At 34.7% G+C, this 24,935-nt stretch overlaps 1 protein-coding gene across 3 annotated transcripts in view; it reads right to left on the bottom strand.

Moving 5' to 3' along the window:
* Positions 1-24,935, bottom strand: part of ADGRA3 (adhesion G protein-coupled receptor A3) — a 154,558-nt gene that overhangs the window by 53,830 nt on the left and 75,793 nt on the right. For all 3 annotated transcript variants that reach the window (XM_069069086.1, XM_069069087.1, XM_069069088.1), the window contains one exon: positions 23,279-23,434. In XM_069069086.1, coding sequence (XP_068925187.1) covers positions 23,279-23,434 — 156 coding nt within the window. The remainder of the gene's footprint in view (positions 1-23,278; positions 23,435-24,935) is intronic.

Genomic DNA, 24,935 nt, shown 5'->3' with positions numbered 1-24,935 from the left:
ATGATTTCTATAATAAACTAGATTTTGACAGCCACATAATTGATTGAAAGGTAAAAAGGACAGAAGAATCAAATGAAAATACTTATCATCTATATAAAATATTATATATAATATATATAATGCAGAGCAAAACCAAGCCTTAAAAAGATTTCCAAAAAAGATGTCTCCTATACATAAGAACTTCATTATCAATAGCATTTGCTGTAGTCATAAAGGATATACGTGGTCCATGGAACAAGAATTTAGGGTAGTGTCACACAGAAGAAAACACTACCTGATTTGGATTCAGAGGACATAGGTTTGAATCCTGCCACTGTTACTTATTCCCTTATGACTGAGCAAATCACTTCACCTCTTGGAGCTCAGAGAATAACCATTTAGAAAGGGTCAATTACGTGTCAGACACTGTGGTAAGCACTTTTTACAAACATCTCATTTGATCCTCACAACACTGGGAGGTAGGTACTAACATTAACCCCATTTTAGAGTTGAGGAAACTGAGGCAGATAGAAGTTAAGTCATTTGACCAGAGTTAGACAGCAAGTAACTGTCTCTAGCAGGATTTGAACTCAGGTCTTCCTGACTCTAAGATCAACACCATCACTGAGTGATCTAGCTGCCTTCATAACCTCTAAAGTCCCTTCCAACTCTGTAATCCTTTTATCTTTTAGATATTGAGATTCTTTCTCCTCATTTTTTGGGGGGTGGAGCAGGTGAGGGGTTGGTACATGCCATTGAGCTGATCCTATCAAGCTTTGGAATAATGCAGACCATCAGTAAAATCCTGAACCACAGAAAACACTCCAGCCTAATGAGAGAGAGACAGACAGAGAGAGAGAGAGAGAGAGAGAGAGAGAGAGAGAGAGAGAGAGAGAGAAATAGATGAACAATGCCCACACAGTTGGATGGACAGCTAGTTTAAATGCTCCATAAGCACATCTCGCAGAGATGGTCAGTGTCCTGGGTCTAGAACTGAACAGGAAGAAGACAGAAGGTTAGAGTGCAACTGAAAAAAAAAAAAAACAGTGCTTATAATTATTGCAAGTTTCTCACTGAAACAAAGGTCTGCTTTTAAAATACCAATATAATTCTGGTAACACTAAATGGTTTTAAATCATAAAAATACCAAAGTCTGAGAAGAATTAATAGCCAACCAAAGGGCAATGGAAAGCCAAATGGTGGGCTTGGACAGGTTGCCATTAACCAATGAAAAAATATGAGAGTGAAGCACCAAAAAAAAAAGTATTTCAAAGATTCTACCCAGTTTCAGTCTTTTTTTTAAAAAATCAGTATTGACCTTATTTCCTTATTGGTGCTTCAACCTCATATTTTTGTTAGTATTTTAAAGATTCTACCCAGTTCTGGTCTAACACAAGATACAAGAGAAACACAGAAAGGGTGATATATCTGACCAACAAGAAGGGACAAAAGGAGGATGATTTGCTTATATGCTAATGGATGGAAAGAGATAAATATGCCTTCAGAATCCCACTGCTTTTACAGGTCACAAAGAGAATTAACAAAGAAAAATATAAGGCCTAGTAAGTGTTTTATTCTGTTACATTTTTTTAAGAGATAAAGTAAACTGGGGGAAAGGATACACTAAGAAAGAAACAGATTATAATTTATCATAATTGGAAGATTGAGAAGAAGAGTAACCAAATATGGAGAGAAGGTTGGGCATGTAGGCATTAAGATAAATTTTATATGAAGGAGAAAAAGGAAGGCTAAATGCAGAAATAAAAATACACACATAAAGTCTGTGTAAATATACACTAAACTCAGCAAGGAAACAGAGAGGAACAGTAAGAGGGTAGAGGGAGTTGATCAAGAAGAAAGGCAGAGCAGAGAAGATAAAGATCAAAAGGAAAACAAACTTCAACTCTGGCAGATGAAACATAAACTAGTGATTAAAAGTAGAGACATATAAAAACCAGAACAGTTCCAGAGCTTACTGGAATGGAAGAGAAAAATAATGGGAAAAGACCACTTCAACTATAGATTGCTAATGATGATCACATTCCTTATCTTTTACCATCTTTTTCTTCTTTGCAAAACCCATAGTGTTCTATTCAGAGCCCTCCTTTTCTCCTTCTATACTGATCTCATCAGCTCCCATGGATTAAAATATGCCTATCTCACCCTAACTTCTTCACTGATCTGCAGTCTTCCATCTCCAACTGGCTTTCGGAAAACTTGAACTGGATTCTAGAAGATGTCTTAAACTCCATATTTTCAAAACAGACCTCGTTACCCCTTCCTCTACTCTCTCCCTCCTTCTAAATTCCCTATAATTATTGAGAGTATGACCATCCTCCCAGTCCCCTAAGCTCACAAGTCAGGTGTCATGCTCAACTCCTCATTATCTCTCACTTCCTATATCCAATCTGATGCCAAGGTCTATGGGATTCACTTTTGCAACATCTCTTGAATACATCCTCTTTGTACTCTGATATTTCTACCACTCTGGTCTAAGTCCTCATCTCCTCAAACCCAGACAATTACAACAGTCTGCTGAGTAGTGTCTGTACAAAAAAGTCTCTGTCTGCTCTAGTCCATCCCACATTCAGTTGTTAAAGTGAATTTCCTAAAGTATAGATGTGACATGACACCTATGCCCTCGACTCAATAAATACCAGTGGCTCCCCATCATCTCCAAGATCAAATGTAAAACCCTCTGGCATTAGAAGTCCATTATAACCTATTCATCTACCTCCCCGCCAGCCTTTACAGCCTTCTTGCACTTTATACCTCCCCACCATTTACCAATGACACTGGCTTCCTTGAAGTCTACGATTTTTTCTAGCTGTCCACCATACTATCCCTGGTTTCCTTAAAGTTCCAACTAAAGTCCCATTGTCTACAGGAAGCCTTTCCCAACCCTTCTTAATTATAGTGCCTTCCCTTAGTTGATCATTTCTTATTTGTCCTGTACACTGCTTGTCTGTACATATTAGAATGTGTATTATCTCCCCCATTAAGTTTCTCAAGGGCAAGTACTATCTTTTGCATTTCTTTATATTCCCATCACTTAGAACAATGCCTGACACATAGTAAGCACTTAATAAATGTTTATGGGTTGACTAAAGAAAGGAAAAAAGTGTGAAGACAGGGGAAAGTTAAGGGATTAATAGAATAGAAAGCTGAATGCAATAATATACAAAATGTCCCAAAACTCTTAGTGCAATTGTAAACTTTTGAAAGCTTAAGACTACACTGGTACATGTGAGAGATGTGTACCATTTACAAGAGACTTATGTGAGAAGAGACATCCACAAAGAGTTAAAATGAGGTGCTAGAGGAGAATTTATCATGATTTACGTGATTTTTTTTTCAAAGCAAGGAAGACATCACGCTCTCAGACAAGGCAATAATAAAAATAGACTTGATTATGAGAGAGAAAAGAAGGAATCACAAACAATGAATATCAGTACTTAGTATACATACAGGTCAGCTAGGTGGCGCCACAGTGCACAGAGCGCTAGCCCTGGAGGCAGGAAGACTCATTTTCCTGAGCTCAAATGTGGCCTCAGACTATTAATAGCTGTGTGACTCTGGGCAAGTCACTTAACCCTTTTGCCTCAGTTTCTCATCTCTAAAATGAGGGGGAGAAAGAAATGGCAGAGCACTCCAGTATCTTTGTCAAGAAAATCCCAAATGGGGTCACAAAGAGTTGGATTTGACTGAAACAACTGCACAATAAAAATATATATGCACCAAATAGTATAACAACTAAGAACTCCAGTAAAAGTTAATCAAATCAAAGGGAGAAATTATAGCAACACTATAAGAGTGGAGAATATTATTGTCTCTCTTTTTATACCTTGCTAAATATAACAAAAACAACAAAACATCAGGAAGAATTAAGTTAAGGACCTGAACAGAATTTAAGAAAATTTAGATGAGATACAGCTCTGACAATTACTGAACATCAACCAAAACAATTATATAAATTATATATGCATATGTGTGTATATGTTTATAAAATTTCTAAGCTGTATACAGAACCCTTACAAAAACTAGGGTACAAAGACATACTTATTTACCAAATGACAATAAATATCATAATTCATAAAACTAATCTGAAAAAAAAGATTCAAAGGTCAGTGGAGAATATAATTTAATCCTAAAGAATTGGTGAGGCAAAGAACAAATCAGAGAAACGGAGAACTTATTTCACTCAAGATCACTCATTTGACTCAAATGAAACAAATAGGACAACATAACTAAACTATCAGAATATAACCAAGTAGTTCTTAAAGGAACATCTGTATAATTAAGTACTCAATATAATCTGTATAATTAAGTAATCAATGAGAGAGAAAAAAAACAGATCAATAAATTAGGTATAAATAACTAACAATAACCTAGAAAAGCAACAAATTAAAAAAAACCCTCTATCTAAACACAAGAACAGAAATTCTGGAAACATAAGAGATAAAGAAAATTAACAATGAATTGAAAGAGGATATGATTTTTGAAAGATAAAAACAGACAAAATCATTGCTGTTCTGATAGAGAAAACAAGTTACCAATATAAATAATGAAAAAAAAAAGGAAAATTCACAGCTAATGAAGAGGAACTAAGAGAAACTAGAGACAAAACTGAAAGCAAATTAAATTGACTAATAATTAAAGGTAAATTAACAGAAGAAGAAAGAGAAAATCAGTAACTCAAACTCAGAAAAAAAGTATTTATTAAATCATAAAGGACCCAAAAGGTGAAAAAACAAAACAGAACTATATGGCTTTGCAAGTGAATTCTATAAAACATCCAAAGAATGTTCAATGCAATTTCAATGCAATATAATTTTTTTTTAAATAGAAGAAAACTTTGCTACCAAAAGTCTTTCCATGATAGAAACATGGTCTTGGAATCTAAACCAGTAAGATAATACAGAGAAAATTATAAATAAATAGTTCTAATAAATATAAGTGCACAAATACTAAAATTAAAAAGTTAGGTAAGAGATTATAAAAGCACATGAAAAATATTATGCCAATAATTTGAGATTTGTCTGATATTAGAAGTGTGTGTAATAAAGCAATTTAATAACAAAAATAAAGCATATATGACTGTATAGATGCTAAAAGAAGGGTTTTTATTTAAAAAAAAATACACCATCTGCTTATTTTATAAACAATAAAGAGGAAGAACAAGTAGACTTTCCTCACATAAGTTATGTATTTAAAACCAAAAGCTGGTTATCTGTAATACAGAAATACTAGAAACAGTATTAAAACAACTACGTCCATTCTTATTACATTTGATATAGTTGGTGCCCTTGAATTTACTGAACTATTACTACGTCTGATTGCTTCCAAGTCTTGTGTGCTCCAAATCTGCTCTACTAGTCAACTTTCATTTTAAAATCAGTACTGAATAGATTTTATAGTTATTGTTTTAGAGTAGTTTCAAATCTGGTACTGCTAGGGTCTATTCCTTCCCAGTTTTTGTCTTTCTTTTCCTTAAGAACGATGACCTTTTATTCTATATGATAGCAATTTGAGAGTTTGATATGACTGAATCTGTAAATAAATTTAGGTATATAGTAATTGTTTTTTGTAATATTGGTATAGCCAAACCATAAACAATGAATAACACTACAAATATTAAAGTCAATTTTTATTTCTACAAAGAACATTTTGTAGCTATAATCATATAATTCATGTCTGTATTTTGGCAGCTAGACTCCCAGATGCTTTGTATATTCTGTAGTTATTTGGTTGTATTTTTAAATTTCTTCCTTCTGAGTATTGTTGATAATATGTAGAAAAGATGATTTGCATTGATTTTTGCTGAAATTACTAATTTTAGTTGAATGTCTAAAAGCTGATTTGTATTGGTTTATTTTTATAACCTGATACTTAGCTGAAGTTATTAATTTTAGTTGAATATTTAAGTTTTTCTAAGTAAACCATCATGTCATATGCAAAAAGTGATTGTTTTATTTTCTCTTTGCCTATATTTGTCCCCTCAATTTCCTTTTATTTCACTACAATAGCTAACATTGCTAGAACAGATTCATCAAAATATTGTAATATTTTCTATATATTTTCTTGTTGCAGTAACTCAGATGTAAAAAATAAGTCATCAAATAATAATATTTTGGGTATTTTCAATGAAAAAAAGTTTCAGTGTACACCTGCAATTTTATTGGTATAAAGAAATCCCAGTAAATAGTTCCTTTACTAAAATACTATCAGAAACTGTTGATCAGTTTATAATCTTAGAAGAATGCCTGAGACACTGAGAGGTTAAGTGACTTTTCCACTCTCATAAATAGTGTATGTGTCAGAGATAGAATTTGAACCTGAATTTTAACAGGTCTTCTTGACTCTGAAGCTAACTTTCTATTTACTGTGTCACACTGCAAACTCTAAAGTATAAATTATGACCAAAACATAGGTAATAAGATTAAACCAACATTTCAATGAAATATATACCATTGTCAAATGAGATGATATATTTCAAGAATATTAATGATGAACTAAGAAATTTAACAATAATATTACAACACATAGGTAATTTCGGCTACAAACTATAAATTCTGATTAATAAAAAGATAAATACTAAAAGTATTAGTTATGAATAATCCAATTTAACATCCTTCTTCCCCATTTCCCTCACAAAAATATTCCTCACTCAAGCAAAATTTTATATTTCTTTTCCTTTCAGTAATTTAGTTTTTCTCTTTATTGTTTGACCAGAAATAGGCAAAGTTGGTAAAGTTCGAAATTTCCAAAATCCAATCAAAGGAGAGCCACATATGGATGCCTTTTTTTGGGGTATAAAAAGCATCCTTCAAAATATTCTTGTTTTTTCCAATACTCACAAAGCCCATGACACTCATATCCAGTCAAATGAAATGGGACTAAGAACACAACTATATTCAGACTGCCCAGAGCACGGACTCAACTACCTAAGGTGTCCAGGAAATTAGGGTGTTAGAATTTTCATCACACTTGGAAGATATGTGGAATGTGAAGAAACACAATTTAACAAAACTATCAATTACTTATTGTGTATAGGAGTAAAATAGCTACAAGGAGAGATACACAATTTAGACAGGATGACGTTCCTGAATTCACTGAGTTTATACCATGCTGCCTCTCATTAAACAATTGTTCATAATGTATTCTTACTCCAAAGCCTGTGGGGGAAAAATTAGACGATAGCTACTTTTGATGAGGAGACAAACTACTATGTAATTAAGGTAAACAAAGTGAAATACATTATAAGATACTGGAAAAAAAAAGAAGATATTTGTTTTAAATGCCATTTTCAGGTTTCATCACATATTATGAAAACTTATGCAGAATAGGAAAAAAATATTTTTACTGAATCATTTATAATAGAGAACTTCACTGCAACATTGAAACAATTATCATTATAGCCAATTGGTCAGTGTTTTATTTGCAAGTGAGTTCACCTTATATAATAATTATACTAAATTACATATAAAAAAAATTGAATGAAAACCAAGATCTTGAAACAAAAATCTAAGCAATAAATAAGTCCTTGACCAGGACAGACAAAACAATTTTCTCATGTTTCTACTCACAACAGCTTAAAAAGGGAAATACCATTAAAATATTCTGCAATATAGGATGACTAGAAAATTCTGTGACTCCATTTAAAAATAAAGTCCTTGAAAGCAAGTACTAGAACTTGGTTTGTTTGTTTTTCTCTTCCACGTAGAGCATAGTGTTTTGCACATGGCGGGTACTCAGTCCACCACAAAATATGTCTCTGATTCCTAACTATGGCATGGAGATGGCCCTCAATACTTGAAGATCATGCCAAGAGCATAAACTTTGGCTAGTTATACCAAGCTGGAATGATTTCAATTACCATCCTAGCAACAGACTTTATCTGCCTTCCAAGGACCAAGACCAGACTAAGTATAGAAAGCTTAATTACCAAAAGGCTGGCCCCTTGGTGATGAATTCTTTGGTAATAGCAAACTACATAACAAATAAAAAACAAAATGATCCTTGTTGGAATATACTGTCCTTTCTTGCTTCTATTATGATAGTGGTGGAAAAGGGGGCAAAGGGAGCTAAGAATCAAATGGCTGTTTGGGGTTTTTTTCTTCCCACCACCTATGAGCATTACTTCCTCTGTTGGCTCTCTAAATGTAAAAAATTGTCCAAAGATCAATACGTATGCAAACATACTACTGGAAGAAGTAAATATACTAATCAAAATACTGTCATCATAAATTAAATCACCAGATTTGTGGTTAAATGGGACAGATAGTACACAGGTCATAACTAGAAAAGTTACAAGAAAAAAAGGAGATGGCAGAGTTGGTTTTATTGTTTGTATAGAAATATTTGAGACACTTGGTCAACTCACTGTGCAGTGTTTATGATAAATACTTGCAAAATATCATGAAAATAACTGTAGGTCACTCATTTTCAAGAGGATGAAGAGTTAAAGAAATTCTACAAAAGCCTTGCTAAGACTTTCTAGGTCCCCAAAGTAGGCAAATACCTCTCCCTGGGGGACACTGGAATAATCCATGGGGGTGGTAGTAGCCTCAAGAGCAATTGGGGGATGTAGAATAAAAACAAGAGGGCAGTGAAAGCATAAGGAAAGATGAGGAGAAAATTTTGAAAAACCATTGTTTGTACGTTTCATTTGTTGTATAAGAGAGTTAAAGTTGTAATGATTACATTATTTTCCAAATAAACACACAAAATGCAAGTTATAAACAATCAGTGGTCAAATTCACCAACAGATCTCAACAAGCAAATGTTGGCAGGCAAGCATGTCTTGCAATGCTGGGAAGTCCAACAGGTATCAGCAGGAATGTGCATGTAATTACTTGTTTACAATATGATACTATATGGTTAAATGACTTAATATTGCATCAATGCAGGAAAACCCCCCCACAAATTTATAATAAATTGTTAAATTTAAGATGTGTTATTCAATTTTTTTTTGAAATTATACACATTAAAAAAACGTATTAAAGGGTAAAAATATATATATTTCCAGGGGAGTGCTGAGTAATTTTTTTTTTAAAGAGGGCAGGTCAAGTAAGTTTGAGATTCTCTGCTTTCAATTAAACCAATATATAGTGTCTGGCCAAGTGACTTTACTGGAAAGGTAAGTCATAATGCAAGTTATGACATTTAGTTGTATAAACCACCAGCAGACCTCTTCAAACACTATCTTGAACAAACAGTAAATAACAACTTGTATACAGTGCTTTAAGTTTGGCAAAATATTTCCACAGATTAGTTCCTCAAGCCATCCATGTTGGGAAAGGTACCACTGTTTCCCTCACTTTAGAGATAAGGAAACTGAAGCACAGAGAGATCAAGTGAATTGGCAAGGGTCACATATATGATATTGAGAGGATTCAAGAAAGACCCTATCTTATTGGGTAGATGGCTTGCGAATTTGTGAGAGGACATGGGCAAGAGTCAGACAGGATGGACAGGCTATGATCTGCATCACTGGAGGAAATACATATATAACTGAGATCAAAGACCCATTCAAAGAACTAAGTTAAGTTTGTTGACTAGGATTTAATTTTCCAATCCTATGGGATTTTAATTATGATAGTTCTGAATCCTTCAAGGTAGCAGAAAGAGCATCAATGTCATATATGACATTGCTAATTATATCTGAGTGAAACTTATTTCTGAAATATGACTTAATAAATGGTTTTTAGCTACAAAGGAGAATTAGAAATCATAATACATGTATTTCTCCTTGACCTCATTCCCTGAAGACTATTTTGGCCCAAGAAGAACAAAAAGGATCGTACAGCCTGCTCCTCCATCTGTCACTCCAGTACTGTGAATATCAAATGAAATTACTTATGGGTAAGTATTTTATAGCACAAAACAAATATGAGATGTTATTCTAATTGGCAATACTCATAATAAGGTTGAATGAAAGAGACACAAGATACCATTAGCTCTAATTTTGTGAGAAGTGAATAAAACCAAGAGAAAATTTATCTAAAAATAACAGCTATTTGCTAGACTTAGAATAACAGTTGTCATTTGTTGTTGTTGTTTACTAGACCCACAATTCTATTGGTAAAGGATACTCCCAAAAAGAAAACTCCCTCTACCAAGGCAGATCAGAACAAGTTCTGCAATGTATATTGCACATTACTATATACTGTATATTAAGTTATGGGAAATAGTGAGCTTAAGTAACTTGCCAAAGATCATAAGGACAGAAGTATCAGAAGGTGAGACTCAAATACTGACTATAAAGCCAGCCTCTAATTTACTAAACTGCCTCTCACATAGAATGGTCACACAGAGATAAATTACAATCTTAAATGTAACAATTGTCTAATTCATTCAACAAGCCAGGAATAGTGGTATGATTTCTAAAACTCTATAATCTTTTATAACTAGCTTATCTAAAAAGTTCCATTTCAATGACTCTAAGTTTTCCAACATGTAAATTAATTATACCACCTGGCTAAATATTAATTTCACCTCTCCTAAAAAAGATTATAAGAACATACTAGTATTTATATATATATATACTTAATTTGTTACTAATATATTTCATGTAAGACATTCTACTTTAGTTCTAACACTATCTGAGTTCTGCTGTATTACAGGAATCTTAACTTGCTTTCTTATACATAAAATTATTCATTAAAATGTAACTTTAACATTTATTTTACCTTAGCATAGACTGAAATACTTCTTTATGTTTATAGGCATTCAACAGATGTTTCTTAACTGACTGGCACAAAACAGTTTCATACATAACACTGCCAAAAAAAACTGGTTGACAAAGTTTCCTGTGTTTTGGTGATGAAAGGTCATGTAATCCCAAAAGGGAATAAGCTGAATGAAGTAACACAGGGCATGAAAGCTGAAATTTTTCTGAAAATGGCAAATTCACTATAAGCTTTTATAATCAGAGAAAGAAGCAACTAGCCAGCTAGACTTATTATTGGAGCTATACACAGGTGCTTTTCTTTTTCTTTGTTTTTGCTTTTTGAAGGGGGCAAGGCAAGGCAACTAGGGTTAAGTGACTTGCTAGTAAATATTAAGTTTTTGAGGCTGGATTTGAACTTAGGTCCTCCTCACTCCAGGGCTGGCAGTCTATTCACTGTGCCACCTACCCACCCCTTTTATTTTTCTTTTAAAAATCATTTGTAAAATATGCAACAGAATTTAAAACAAAAGGAAGATTATTATAGCATTTAGGGAGTTTTCATTTGTGTGCTTAAAGTATATACTATACCTCCTAATCTTTCTACACCAAGAGTTGCTTTATGATAGTAATTCCCTGTGCCTCTTATAACTGTACTTTAGATTGATCTATCTCCATGTATTTTGGTTTTTAATTCTCCCCTTTATTAACAAAATCTCTTATCAATTTTTGATTCTTGTAAGATAAGGAAAAGACAATCTGGGTAACCAAGCAGATATTTCTGGTGGAGATTTTTAAATCCAACACTGGTAAGTTCTCTGTAAACCAGCATTTTAGTTGAACTGAAATACACAGCAATTCATTTTAAATCTAACTAAACAGTTGAATAAATAAAATTATTCTAATATAAACAGCATGAATCTGAACATAATAGGCTCAGGAAATTTATATTAAGTTTAAATGACATGAATATTTATTCATATGTATTGTAATTGTTGCATACGACTTGATTTAGAACATTTAAGGCTAGAATGAAAATGAGAATTTAAAAAATACACAGTGCAATCTAAATTTTAAACATCTTAAGAAAATCAAACAAGGGAAAACATTATGATTAGTATACAAATTTTTCAAATATACAAAATAATTTTAAAACTCATGCTCTAGTAAATACAAATACTTATATTGTCTGACAGAATGTCTTTAGTTACTTTTAAAAGCCCTCACTAAATTAATCATTTATATTTGACAGCTTAATAGCTTTTATTGCTTACATTAAAATAGAATGGTATTAGCTTGTGTCAAAGTGATACAGGCTAAATCATAGCTACAAAAGTAATCTCTCTATAATTTAATAACCTGTGAAATAATCTATAGCAGATTCACATTTTGGACCTCATACGAAATCATTAATTTAATAAGTTATTTGTCCAACTATGGTATAGAACATGTATTTAAAATGATCTGAGTCTACCTCAACTAAGAATTAATTCTCACAGCTGAAATCTTTAATCCTCATTATTTATTACAGGAATGGCTGACTGGTGAATGCTTTTTTTTTTTTGGCCATAAGTTTTTAAAAGTTACAAAAGAATTAGGTAAGATTAGTCAAGTACAGTACATATATACTTCAATACTACTTTGTTCCACGTGTATTTAACCTTAAACATGTATTTCTCTACTAATCTTGTTCATTTATATTTAATACACTCAAACATCTTCAAGAACTCTTGTTACCGCTAAGATTAACCTTAAACACCTTAGCTTGGCACTTAAAGACCTCTACAATCTGCTTCCAATCTACCTCTGCAGCTTTCTTTTATATCATTCCCTTTTTATATAAACCGATTCATGCACTCCAACACTGTAGTCAAACTGAAGTGTTTCTCGAATTCAACATGTCATCTCCTACCTTTATTACCATTCCCCATATTGGGAAGGAAGGCATTACCTCTACACAGTTCTTAGCTTCTTTTAAGGCTCCTCTTAGGTGGGCAGAATCCCTCATGTGCCCAGAAATCAGCACTCTCTCATTCCCCAATCATTCCTAGAACTCTTTGATATCTGTCTCAACCCACAACCATTTGCTAAGTGCTTACTATTTTCCAGGCACCACTTACCAGTCCTCCTCTCACCGTAGTAATCTGTATTTTCATTGTATGCTACCACAGAATGTAAGCTCTTTGAGGTAAGGGGCTATTTCATTGTTAGTTATGTATTCCCACATACAACAAGCATTTAAATGTGTTTTGAATTAAAGCTGTTTCTGACTTGTGTGTCTGAATAACGTTTACATTGTTAGTGGCACCTACTACTTTCTCTATAAAAAAAACTTTCACAGGAGCAGCTAGGCGGCACAGCAAATAGAGCACCGGCCCTGAAGTCAGGAGTACCTGAGTTCAAATCTGGCCTCAGACACTTAACATTTACTAGCTGTGTGACCTTGGGCAAGTCACTTAACCCCAGTTGCCCCTCCAAAAAGCAAAAAAAAAAACCTTTCACAGATCTTCTGTCAACCATCCTTATAAAAGAAGGGAAACCCTCAACTTCCATTAGCTATTGGGCATGCTTTGTAAGGACTCTTACAAACTTTAGGCCATGGTCGGAAAAAGCCTGAGAAATAATTACTCATTTTTGCTTAAAAATATTTAGTTGGAACTATTAGCACAGACTATATGAGAAATAATAATTCATTAACTAATACACAAATCAAGTATTAGGTCAACCTACTTATACAATAATATACACACTGATAAAAAAATAATTCCTTTATAACTGAGAATACTAAATAATAAGAGACAATTAAATTAGGTTAATCTATCCAAAAACAGACACACTGATCAAAAATGACTCCTTTAAAAATAAGACAGTACCAAAAAATTTTTTAAGAAGATAATAATTCTGAAAATAAAAGGCACATAATTATTCCTATAAAAAGTATTACAATGAATTATAACTAATACCTGTGTGAGCCTAGAGGGAGAAAGAAATAGAGAAAGGGCAAAGGGGAGACAGGACTCTTGGCTCAAAGTAAGATCAGAGGAAGATCCAGGACAATTAAAGAGGCCAGAGCAGTAAGTACTTCCTTCTATTGAGTCAAATTGCAGAGATCCAGCCCAGATATCAAAACCCAGTCAAGGAACTGGGTCCTTATTCCTGGGTCACCAGAATGGAAGAAAAGTTAGTTTCAACAGTGTCAGGAGGAGAATGCTCTTATTGCCAGCAAGAAGTGAAGAGAGACAAGAAACAAAGTCAAGATTAAAACTCCAGAAATGTTCACTACAATCATGTTTATTACTTTTAACCAAACCAGACCACACTACTCTAATACGCCCTCCTTCTTGAATAGACCTAAGGCTATATGCCTCAATTCTACCTGTTTCATCAGCTATGTAATGATCTATCCAGTCGATTTTTGTCTGTGTATACAACTACTAAATATTTTTTTTAATTTTCAATGTGATATTTTATTTTTCCCCAATGACATATGAAAACATTTTTATTGCTCATTTAAAAATTTTTTGAGTTCCAAATTCCCTCGCTCTCCTACCCCATCACTGAGAAGGCACAAGTAAACTGATACAGGTTATACATATGCAGGCATGCAAAACATATTTCCATGTTAGCCATGTTGTGAAGGAAAACAGAAAAAACAAACAATTAAAATGAAGAAAGTAAAGAAAAATATACTTTGATCTGCATTCAGACTCCATCAGTACTTTCTCTGGAGATGGATAGCATTTTCCATCATTAAGTCCTTCAGTACTGTCTTGGATCACTGCAGTGCTGAGAATAGTCAAGTCATTCACAGTTGATCATCACACAATTCTGCTGTGATTATATATAATGTTCTTCTGGTTCAACTTATTTCACTTATCTTTCCAGGTTTTTCTGACAGCCTCCTACTTGTTATTTTTTATAGCACAATAGCATTCCATCACAATCACATACCACCAGTTGTTCAGTCATCCCTCAATTAATGGGCATCCCCTAAAATTCCAATTCTTTGCCACCACTAAAAGAGCTACTATAAATATTTTTACACATATAGATCCTTTTCTTTTTGTTTTTTATTTCTTTCGGATACAGAACTAGTAGTAGTATTGCTGGGTCAAAAGACATGTGTGCACAATTTCAAATTGTTCTCTAGAATGGCTGAATCAGTTCACAACTCCATCAATAGTACATTAGTGTCTTAATTTTCCCACATCCCTTCCAACATTTGTCATTTACTTTTCTGTCATATTAGTCAACCTCATAAGTGTGGGATGGTACCTCAGAACTGTTTTAGTTTGCATTTTTTCTAATCAATACTGATTTAGAGCATTTTTATATAACTATAGATAGCTTTGATTACTTCTGAAAATTACCTGTTTGTATCCTTCAACCATTTCTCAATTGGGAAACTGCTCTTATCTTTAAGAATTTTATGAAATTCTCTATATATGAGAAATAAGGCCTTTATCTGAAAAACTTGCTGTAAAATTTTTTGCACTAATTGTGTACTTCCCTCCACACTATCTCTCTCCCTTTATCCTATTCTCTATCCTTTTTGCTTCTGACTACTGCCTCCCCTTCTCTACCCTCCCCACACCCACTTTCTCTTATTTCCTTCCTCTCCTACTTTCCTGTAAAGTGAGATATATTTCTGTACAAAAGTGAGTGTGTATGTTATTCCCTCTTTGAGTCAGTTCCAATGAGAATACCTTTTTTATGTTTCTCTTGAGTCTTGTATTTGAAAGTCAAATATTCTATTCAGCTCTGGTCTTTTCATCAGGAATGCTTGAAAGTCCTCTACTTCACTAAATATCCATTTTTCCCCCTGAAATTCAGATTATATTGTTTTGGTAGGCAGGTGATTCTTGGTTGTAATCCTAGCTCTTTCACCCCCTGAAATATCATATTCCAGGCCCTCTGAGCCTTTAATGTGGAAGCTGCTAAATCTTGTGTTATCCTGACTGTGCTTCCACAATTCTTTTGGGCAGTTTGCAATATTTTCTCCTTGATCTTGGAGATAGGGAATTTGGCCATAATATTCTTGGGAATTTTCGCTTTTGGATCTCTTTTAGGAGATGATTGGTGTCCCAAGCTTCAGGAAGTTTTTCTGTAGCTATTTTTCAGAAGTAATTCTGGGGACCTGTTAGTTTTTGCCTCTTCCAAGGTGATACGGTCTATGTAGAGGTGTGCTGACTACTCTCCTGTACTGTGCACTGGTTTGTAAGCACTCTTATCACAAGCATGTATCACAATATATCACAAGCACTCTTTTCTGCCCTGAAACTGTGACTGGGGTCCCTGCTCCCCTGAGGCCACACATTCTGCTGTGCTAGTGTTCCTCCTCTCACCAGACTAAGACCCAGGATCCAAGTATAGAAAGTCCTGCCCCTGGTACCATCACCATGAAAGCGACCCCTGTAAATCTCCTGCTGATGTCCTGCTTGATCCTCCTTTGGTGGGCTTAGAGGTCTGGAAATCACCACTGCTGTCAGTGATTCAGTCACCCCAAGGCCTGCTCTTGGTTTGCTTGGTTCAGTGTGCGCTGGTGTGGTCTGTGTTAAATTGGACTCCTTTCTCACCCTGGTAGAACAGACCTTTCCTGCCACACTTCTAAGTGGTCTTGGGCTGGATGGTTTCACTCCATCTTTTTTGTGGGTTCTGCCACTCTAGAATTTGTTTAGAGTCATTATTAAAAGGTATTAGGAGGGATTTAAGGGAGAACCCAGGTTAGTCCCTACCTTTACTCCATCATCTTGGCTGTCTCCCCAAGGAATTGTTTTCTTCTATGAGGTTTTGTACCTCTTTTTTCCATTCAGTCAAGTCTGCTTTTTAAGGAGTTCGTCTCTTCAGTGAAATTCTGTATATTTTTTATATCTTTTTCCATTTGACCAATTCTGCTTTTTTAAAGCATTTAAAGCATTCTCTTCATTGGATTTTTGCACCTCTTTTCACCACCTGACCTATTCTCTTCAAGGTGCTATCTTCTTCAGTATTTCATGTGTGTTTCCTTTACCAAGCTGCTGATTCTTTTTTCATGATTTTCTTGCATCACTCATTTTTCTTTCCAATTTTTCCTCTACCTCTCTTACTTAATTTTTTAAAATTCCTTCTGGAGTTCTTCTGTGGCCTGGAGCCAATTTATATTTTTCTTGGATGTAAGAGCTTTGATTTTATTGCCTTCTTCTGACTGCGTGTTTTGGTCTTCCCTGCCACCATAGTAACTTTCTATACTCAGGATCTTTTTCTGCTGTTTGTTCATTTTTACAGCTTATTTCTTGTCTTTTAACTCTGTGCTAAAGTAGGGATTTGCTTCCAAAGTAGATGAACTATCCAAAGCTTCAGGCTTTTTGTGCAGCTGATTTCAGGGATAATTTTGAGGACCTCTAAATATTCAGTTATTCCAGGGTGGTGTGATCTGGTGAGAGATAAGTTTATGACTCTTCCTGGCCTGTGCCCTGGTCTGTGAGCAACCACAAGCACTCTTTTCCACCCAAAAACTGTGACCAGGCTTCCAACTCCCCTGTGGTTTCAAGTTCTGGTGTGCTAGTGCTCCTCACCCTGGGTCTTAAGCCCTAGGACTGTGACCCACATCCAAACGTGGGCAATGCAACATACCGTGTTTCCCTGATAATAAGACCTATCCCGAAAATAAGCCCTCCCTTTACTGTGTAAGATTCCCCTAAAATAAGCCCTCCCCCGAAAATAAGCCCTATTGAGATTGCTACTGTAGTGAAGGTGATCCCCTGTGCTACACACTACATTACGGTACCCTCTGTATGCACCGTCCCCCCCCCCCAGGTGAAACGCACACCGTGCTCCGAGCTGCATCCAAGCAGAGCTGCAGCAGTGAGCGCATCATCCTATTCTTCCCCAGTGATTTGCTTATTGAATAAAGGTACATTTTTTTGTTCACATTTACCTGTTTATTAAAATTGCTGTCAATGTTCATTAAAATAAGCCCTCTGGTGTTTTTCTGTCCAAAAAAATAATAAGACAGTGTCTTATTATCGGGGAAACACGGTAGCACTGCCCCTGGCACCTGAACAGGGGTCTATGTAATCTCCTCCTGAGCAGTTGTCTGAACCCCACACCTACTATGGGCAAAGAGGTCTAGAAACCACCACTGCTGCCACTAATTTAGATGCCTCCAAAGTTTACTGATGGTTTGCTGGGGGCGCATCACTCTCACCCAAGTGCAACAAACCTTTTCTGCCAATCTTCTAAGTCCTCTTGAGCTGGAAAGCTGTTTTACTCCATCCTTTTGTGAGTTCTGTCACTCCAGAATTTTTTCTGAAGTATTAAAGTTGTTTTGAGGGGTTAGTGGAGAGCTCAGGAGGCATCCTTGCCTTCTCTCTGCTATCTTCATTCTGTCCCAGAACTATGTATTCTTGAAACCCTATTCATATGAGGTGTCAGTTTGACTCTATTAAATGTGCAGGAAACTATCTATTGGAGAAAAGAGCATTAAATCACTTTCATTTGTTGGTTCATTATAGCCATACTTCCCAATTGTGTGAGCTCCCTGAGACTCTACGGTCCCCTATTCTTCTCTCAACTCTCACCTTATCTTTTCCCATGGATTTAATAATTATTTCTACATAGATACATACAGTTCTATATATCTAGTTCTAGTCTATTGCTTAAGTTTTAGTTCCTTATCACCAGTTTCTTATTGTGAATTTCAAACTGGATATCCTAGAGAAATCTCAAATTCAATAAATCCAAAACAGAACTCATTATCTTTCTCCTAAACACTCACCCTTTTTTAAACTTTCTCATTCTTTCAAAGGTACCACCACTCTTCTAGTCTTTTGTGTTCATTACACTAGCATTATCTTCAACTCCTCATGCACCCCATATCCCATCAGTTGCCAAACTTTTCTGATTTTGCTTCCAAAATGTCTCTTACAATTGGCCCTTTCTCTTACATAGCTTCTCTGACTCTAGTATTTTTTTTTTTTAAAGCAATTGGGGCTAAGTAGCTTGCTCAAGGTTACATGGCCAGTTATTTCTGGGAGTGGTACTAAGTATCTGAGCCTGGATTCGATACCCAGGTCATGCCGACACTGGAGCCGGTGCTCTTACTCGCTGAGCCACCTGGCCGCCCCTAAGCAATTGGGGTTAAGTAACTTGCTCAAGGTTACACGGCCAGGTGTTTCTGGGTGGATGCTAAGTGTCTGAGCCCAGGATTCGATCCCCAGGTCATCCCAACACTGGAGCCAGTGCTCTTACTCACTGTGCTAACTGGCCGCCCCATGACTCTAGTATTTTTTCCACTAATACAAATACACATATACATATATACATATACACACATATACATATATATATGCATCTGTATGTTTATGATATTCTACTCCTACACCATGAGCTCGATGAAGGCAAAGACTATGCCCTACTTAACCTCTTCATTTATCCCCAAAAAGGTGAGGTTCTTAATGTTTACTGAATTTCTGAATGGTTAGCAGCTATATTTTATCAATGTTATTAAAACAATTACTACATAACCTGAAAAACTTTCTACAGCAATTATCTATGTTTTCTAGTGAAGTTTGGGCCACTAAGACCTAATTCATTTTTAGATTTCCTTTTAATTTCTTATGTCAATGATTATTTGGTTTTCAGACTTCCTAACGGGAATGAAACAGATAGCATGGATATCTACATTTTTTAATGGTTTAAAAAGTACATTAACATATTAGCACATCTGATGCCCACAATAACCATGTGAGGTAGGCAAGGCAGATATTATTATCTCTCTTTAGTATGTGAGGTTCAGTGACTTGGTCACTTATAAATAACAGAGATAGGTCTTAAATACAGTCATCTGATTTTTAATCCAGTGCTCACTTTACTATTCCATCCTGGCTCAGATACTGCAATTGGTATACTTTTGCTGACTGAGACAGAACCACCAAGGCAACTCTATGTCAATTCAACACTTATAACAGACAAACAGAAAGATCTGCTTTCTTCCTTATTAGAATGCCAGCTCTTTTCAAGTAAAGACTTTGTCAGTTACTATATCTGTATCCCTATTGCCTAGCATAGGATCCAGCAAAAAACTGAATGTAGAAAGGAATATGAAGGCTTTAACAAGAAACTGAAGCATTTTCACAGTTCTCTTTTGAAGACATCAGGTTCTGAAGAGAAAAGGAGAGTTGGGAAGTGAACAGCTACTTAAGGAGATGGTATTTGTAATTAACCAAAAACAAAAATTAAAAACTGAAAGGCATTTTTTCAAAAAGCAGAACAAAATGAACCATCTTTAGGTGAATCTTTAATAATTTTCAAAAATAATTCTGAATCACGCTTTTTTTTTTGGGGGGGGGGGGCTTCCAATTCAGTGTGGCATTCCTTTCAAACTAATAAAGAGTTTGAGATGAGAAAAAAAAAGAGATGGTATTTGAAACATAATATGGATTTCTGGACCAATGTATAATACAGAGCAGATATCATGCAACTTAACAAGGTTATTGAAAATATGTTTTTCAGCAGTCTAAAGAATCTAATCAAGAAACAAAAAAAAATGCCTACATATAAGCTAGTAATTGACAATTTAAAAAAAAAACACTAAAAATTAAATCATCAAGAAAGCATATTTTTAGATGTCTATCAACAAATAAACAAAGTATAGGGAACAAGCAAGATAAACTAGAGATCCTAATGAAAGTAAGGGTATATGACATCATAATACAACCTCATAATTATGACCTCAAAACAAGGAACCAGATTCCTTGAATGTGGCTCTGAAAAAGTAAAAAGGAACATGCAGACAAGTGATAAGGACAAGTAGCACTGCCTATCAAATACTGATGTGAGGAAGTCCAGAGGGAAAAGGATAAACAAGACATGAAACACCTGTCTCAAATTCAGGAAAAAGAAAGAAAAGAAGGATAAATAAGTAAAATATTTGTGGGAAACTCAGAAAAAGCGAAGTGACATTCTTTTGGGACCAAAAATAAAGTCCATTCAAAGAGAATGAAAAAATATAGTTTGTCAGGTAAGAAGACTGGAAAATAGCTAAACTTGTCGAAGCACATGAATATAATGTAATACCACTACATCATAAGAAACAATGAAAATAATGCATACAAAGACGCGTGAAAAGACTTATATGAACAGATGCAAAACGGATTTATATGAAAAGAACAGTGACTATTAATAATGTGAATGTTTAAGAATAACAGCTTTTATATAGAGTTTTAAGGTTTGCAAACATGCTATCTCAATTCGAACATTACAACAATACTGTAAGATGGGTGCTATTAACATCCCCATTTTAAAGATGAAGAAATTGAGGCTGAGATTAAGTGACTTGCCTAGTGTTATACAGCTAGTAAGCACATGAAGAAGGGTTTGAACGCTGATATTCTTGATTTTGTGTCCAACACTTTTATCCACTATGTCACCTAGTTGTAATAACCTCCAAACCATCAAAAATGAACGATGCAAAATTACATAGAATAAGCTTGACTTCGTGTGGTGGCGCCCACTCATTGCCTCAGTCAGTTCTGAACTACAGTGAACCATGCCAATCAGGTGTCTCCACAATGATCTGTGTCAACATGGTGAGCCTGGGAATAGGTTCTTCACTGCCAGCCTAGGCAAGATGAGGAAACCCAGCCTTGGGGGAAAAATGAACAAGCTAGACCCCAAGAAAATATATGAGAAGACACCTCCTCCCACACCATTACACAGCTGATTTATGGGTGTGGAACCCTACATACAGTGTCATTTTTTTATGTTAATCACTTTTCTTGATTTGTTTTCTTTCTCTTTTTATCAAAGTTCTTTGTCATAACAGATGGCTCTGGTGCTTGTGGGGACATGAGGAAATACAGGTGACATAAAAACAAAAAGGATATAACAAAAAGCTTTTAAAACTTTTAAAGAAAGAAGAAAATAACAGCGTACCTAAATCAACATCCCATACAAACCACTTAGGAGACTGAAGAAACTGACAGATGTGATAGTAAAGTAGTGATCTTTGAAAGATGGCAGAGAATGTGAGAAGTACCACAAAACTGGAGGAAGGCAAAATTGTGTCCAGTTGTGTTTGTTTGTTTTTTAAAGTGTGAGGGGGTAAGGACAGGAGGATGGAATTTGCTAATTATAGGATGCTGAACTTGACGCTGGCAAAATTCTACAACTTTAAAAGGTGACTAAATACTGAGAAAAGGAAATGATGATCAAAAGAACCAGCATGACTTCATTAAGAATGTCATACCAGGCTAATCTCATTTCCTTTTTGAGACTGGGTTACTAGATTGTTATATACCAGAAAAATGCTAGAAATATAATTAATTTACCTAGATTTTAGCAAAGCACTGACAAAATCTCTCATGAAACCTTGTAGTCACAAGAGAGAAACATGGGCTAGACAACAAGAGTTAGGAAATTTTGACCTAGGACAAATTCTACCATTAATTAATTAGTTTTGTGACCTAGATCAAATCACTTAACGTTTTTGGGCCCATCCTTAATGTCCACACCTGTAAAATGAGAAGACTGAATAGATTATCACCCAGTTTCCTTTCAGAGGAAAAGTGGCTTCATGAATAGAGTGTCCCGGGTCTTGAAATTAGAAAAACTCCCCATATGTTCTATTCCCCATATGTCTGTCATTTATTAGCACAGAATCTCTGGAAAAGAATGTCATCTCTATGTTCCTTGGACAATTCCTTAGGGCTTAGGTAGGCTGTTTATTGGTCTTGATGAAAGAAGTTACATTCTTGAAGTTTCCTATAATGATGAAATCTGAAACCTTCCAGGTATCCCTTTAAGTTCTTTCTAACTCTAAAATTCTAAAGCTCTAGGATCATTTGTAGTTATTTGCAAACTATTTGTATGAAGTCTTCCAACATCTAAAAATTTTGATACTTTGGGCGTCCTGGATAACAGCATCAATGGATTTCAAATTTGTAGGATATGATCTAGATAACATCTTTAGGAATACAGAAAAATAAGATCCTTGAATTTAGGGAAAACAGTCTCCAGTTACTTCTAAGGAACTTCTAAACTCCATCTCTGTACCTGGAGCTTGTTTTAAAAAAATATATTATTTTGATGAGTATAGAACAATATTAAAATGATCCCATTAAAATCACATACTTTCAAAATTGAGAAAGTTCCCCCATGGTTTTTTAAACTGTCTTTATGGGAACATGAGTTGGAATTTCAAAAACCTCCTTAGATAGGATTCCTTTCTTCAAGGGATTTTACAACGTTATGTAATGTACCATATATTTTCAATTCCCAGAATCTATATTAGGGCACATAAGAAAACAACTGACAGGAGACAGATTCTCATGAGAACAAAGTCTTGGTTCTCTAGTGTTTGGGTATAGGCAGTGTGGCTACACTACTGGCTTCTTCCATGACAATGATGGGGTGTCTTGTTGGTTGGGGAGTCAAAACAGCTTTCAAAATCAGTTCACTATGATACGTTTGACATTTCCTCAAAAGGAAGACCTTGGAATTAAAAGTCTACTACCTGTTCAAATTCAAAATTAATACAACATTAATTTAAAAAATAGTAACAAAATTAATAGCTATGTGAAAAGGAAGTTTCAAATTGTGAAGTGCTATATTTCTCATTTCTATTTTTATATAGTTGAACTAGGAAAATACCTCTTTTGATTTTTCCTCTTTGGTGAATCTTCCAAATTTTTCTATCATTTCAGCCACAAATAAAACATCCATTTTGTCAGAGAAATTTGCTGCCTCCACAGTGTAAGCCAAAAGCTGCCTAGCCGTAGCCACAGCATTGGTAAGATTGAGGGGCATCTAAATAAGAAGCAAATAATATATTTAGCTACTCAAGAAAAACAAGAAAAACACTACTGCAGCATTAAAACAACTTTCAGTTCTTGTCTTTCAGCTCCAAAAAAGACACTACAAGAAAACACTTTATAACTTACTTACCATGATCAATAGCTTTACACATGTAGGATAAATAAGGTTAGTATCCTGAACCTCTGGAAAATAAAAAAAAATAGCTTTTTGTTTTTAAAATCTGTTTTAGTGATGCCTTTTGCCTTTACATCATAGTTATTTCTCCACTTCCTCTCAAATGAACCTTCCATTGGGACAAAGAAAAGGAACTAAGTAAAAATATCCAATATAGCAAACCAATCTGTTGTATACAAAATTTTATCGTAGGAGTCCCACCTACTTAAGTACCTATGAACGAAGATATACTTCATCATCTGCTCTCTGGAAACTTTCATTGGTTTTTCAATTACTCAGGATATAACTTTCTCTTCGTGATCTTTTCATTCATATCCTTATAGTCAGTGTGCATACTGCTCTATTAGTTCAACTTATTTTCAGCAACAGTTCACATTAATCTTTTCAGTTTCTCTGAATTCCTTATATCTATCATTTCTATTTCATAATAATATTCTATTATTAATATAATTTAGTATTAAGTTTGTTTAAGACATTTCCCAACTGATGGTGACTCAATTTTTTTTTTACAACCACAAAGAATACTGCTATCACTATCTTAACAGGAACTGGAAATTTATTTTCTGTCTTTGACTTGACTTTAACTTGACATGTCCACAACGGGATCATTGGGTCAAAGGATATAGATAGCTTATTCATTTTTCATGAGCATGTCCAAATTGAAATATAGAAAAGTTAGGCACTTCACAACCCAATTAACAATGTATTGTCAACATATCTGTTTTCCAACAATCTAATATCAACTGTTTCCATTTTTTGTTATCTTTGCTAACTACACTGTAAAAAAAAAAGAGTTTAATTTGCATATTATATACAATTAGTGATTTGGGAACATATTTTCATGTAGCCAGTTACTGACTGGAATTTTTCTTTTGAAAATTCTTCAAATTCTTCAGCCTATCTCTTGGGAATTGGTCTTAATGCTATATAAATAGGAAAAATTAAATATAAATAGTCCTTCATACCAAGGCACTTATAAGCATATAAGAACTATAAAACAAGGCAGAATTAGTACCTAATGAGCAATGCAAACCAAGTGTACAGGATTTCAGAAAAGAAGAAATCCTTTTAACAGTAAGGGAATGAGTTTCATGACAGGATTAACCAAGAGTATGTCCTAGAGAAGACATAGGGATTCTTCCTCCAGCAAAGTAAAGGCTAGGACAGGCACAAAAGGTGTCATTGATGAATGGAGAATAAATATTGAGACTGGCTTACTAGTTGCTGGCTGGCTAAGTTAGAGACAAGGATATTTTTCAGTGAAGAAGAAGAAAACATGAGCCAAGGACAGGCAATCCCAGTGGGGCAAGGTAGTCAA

This window comes from Petaurus breviceps, unplaced genomic scaffold (assembly GCF_028583685.1).
Source record: "Petaurus breviceps papuanus isolate PSGF00001 unplaced genomic scaffold, PetGlider_PUasm1.0 140, whole genome shotgun sequence".
In the NCBI taxonomy this organism is placed as follows: domain Eukaryota; kingdom Metazoa; phylum Chordata; class Mammalia; order Diprotodontia; family Petauridae; genus Petaurus; species Petaurus breviceps.
Note: the sequence above shows the minus strand (reverse complement) of the source record. Positions and strands in the feature narration are given on the sequence as shown.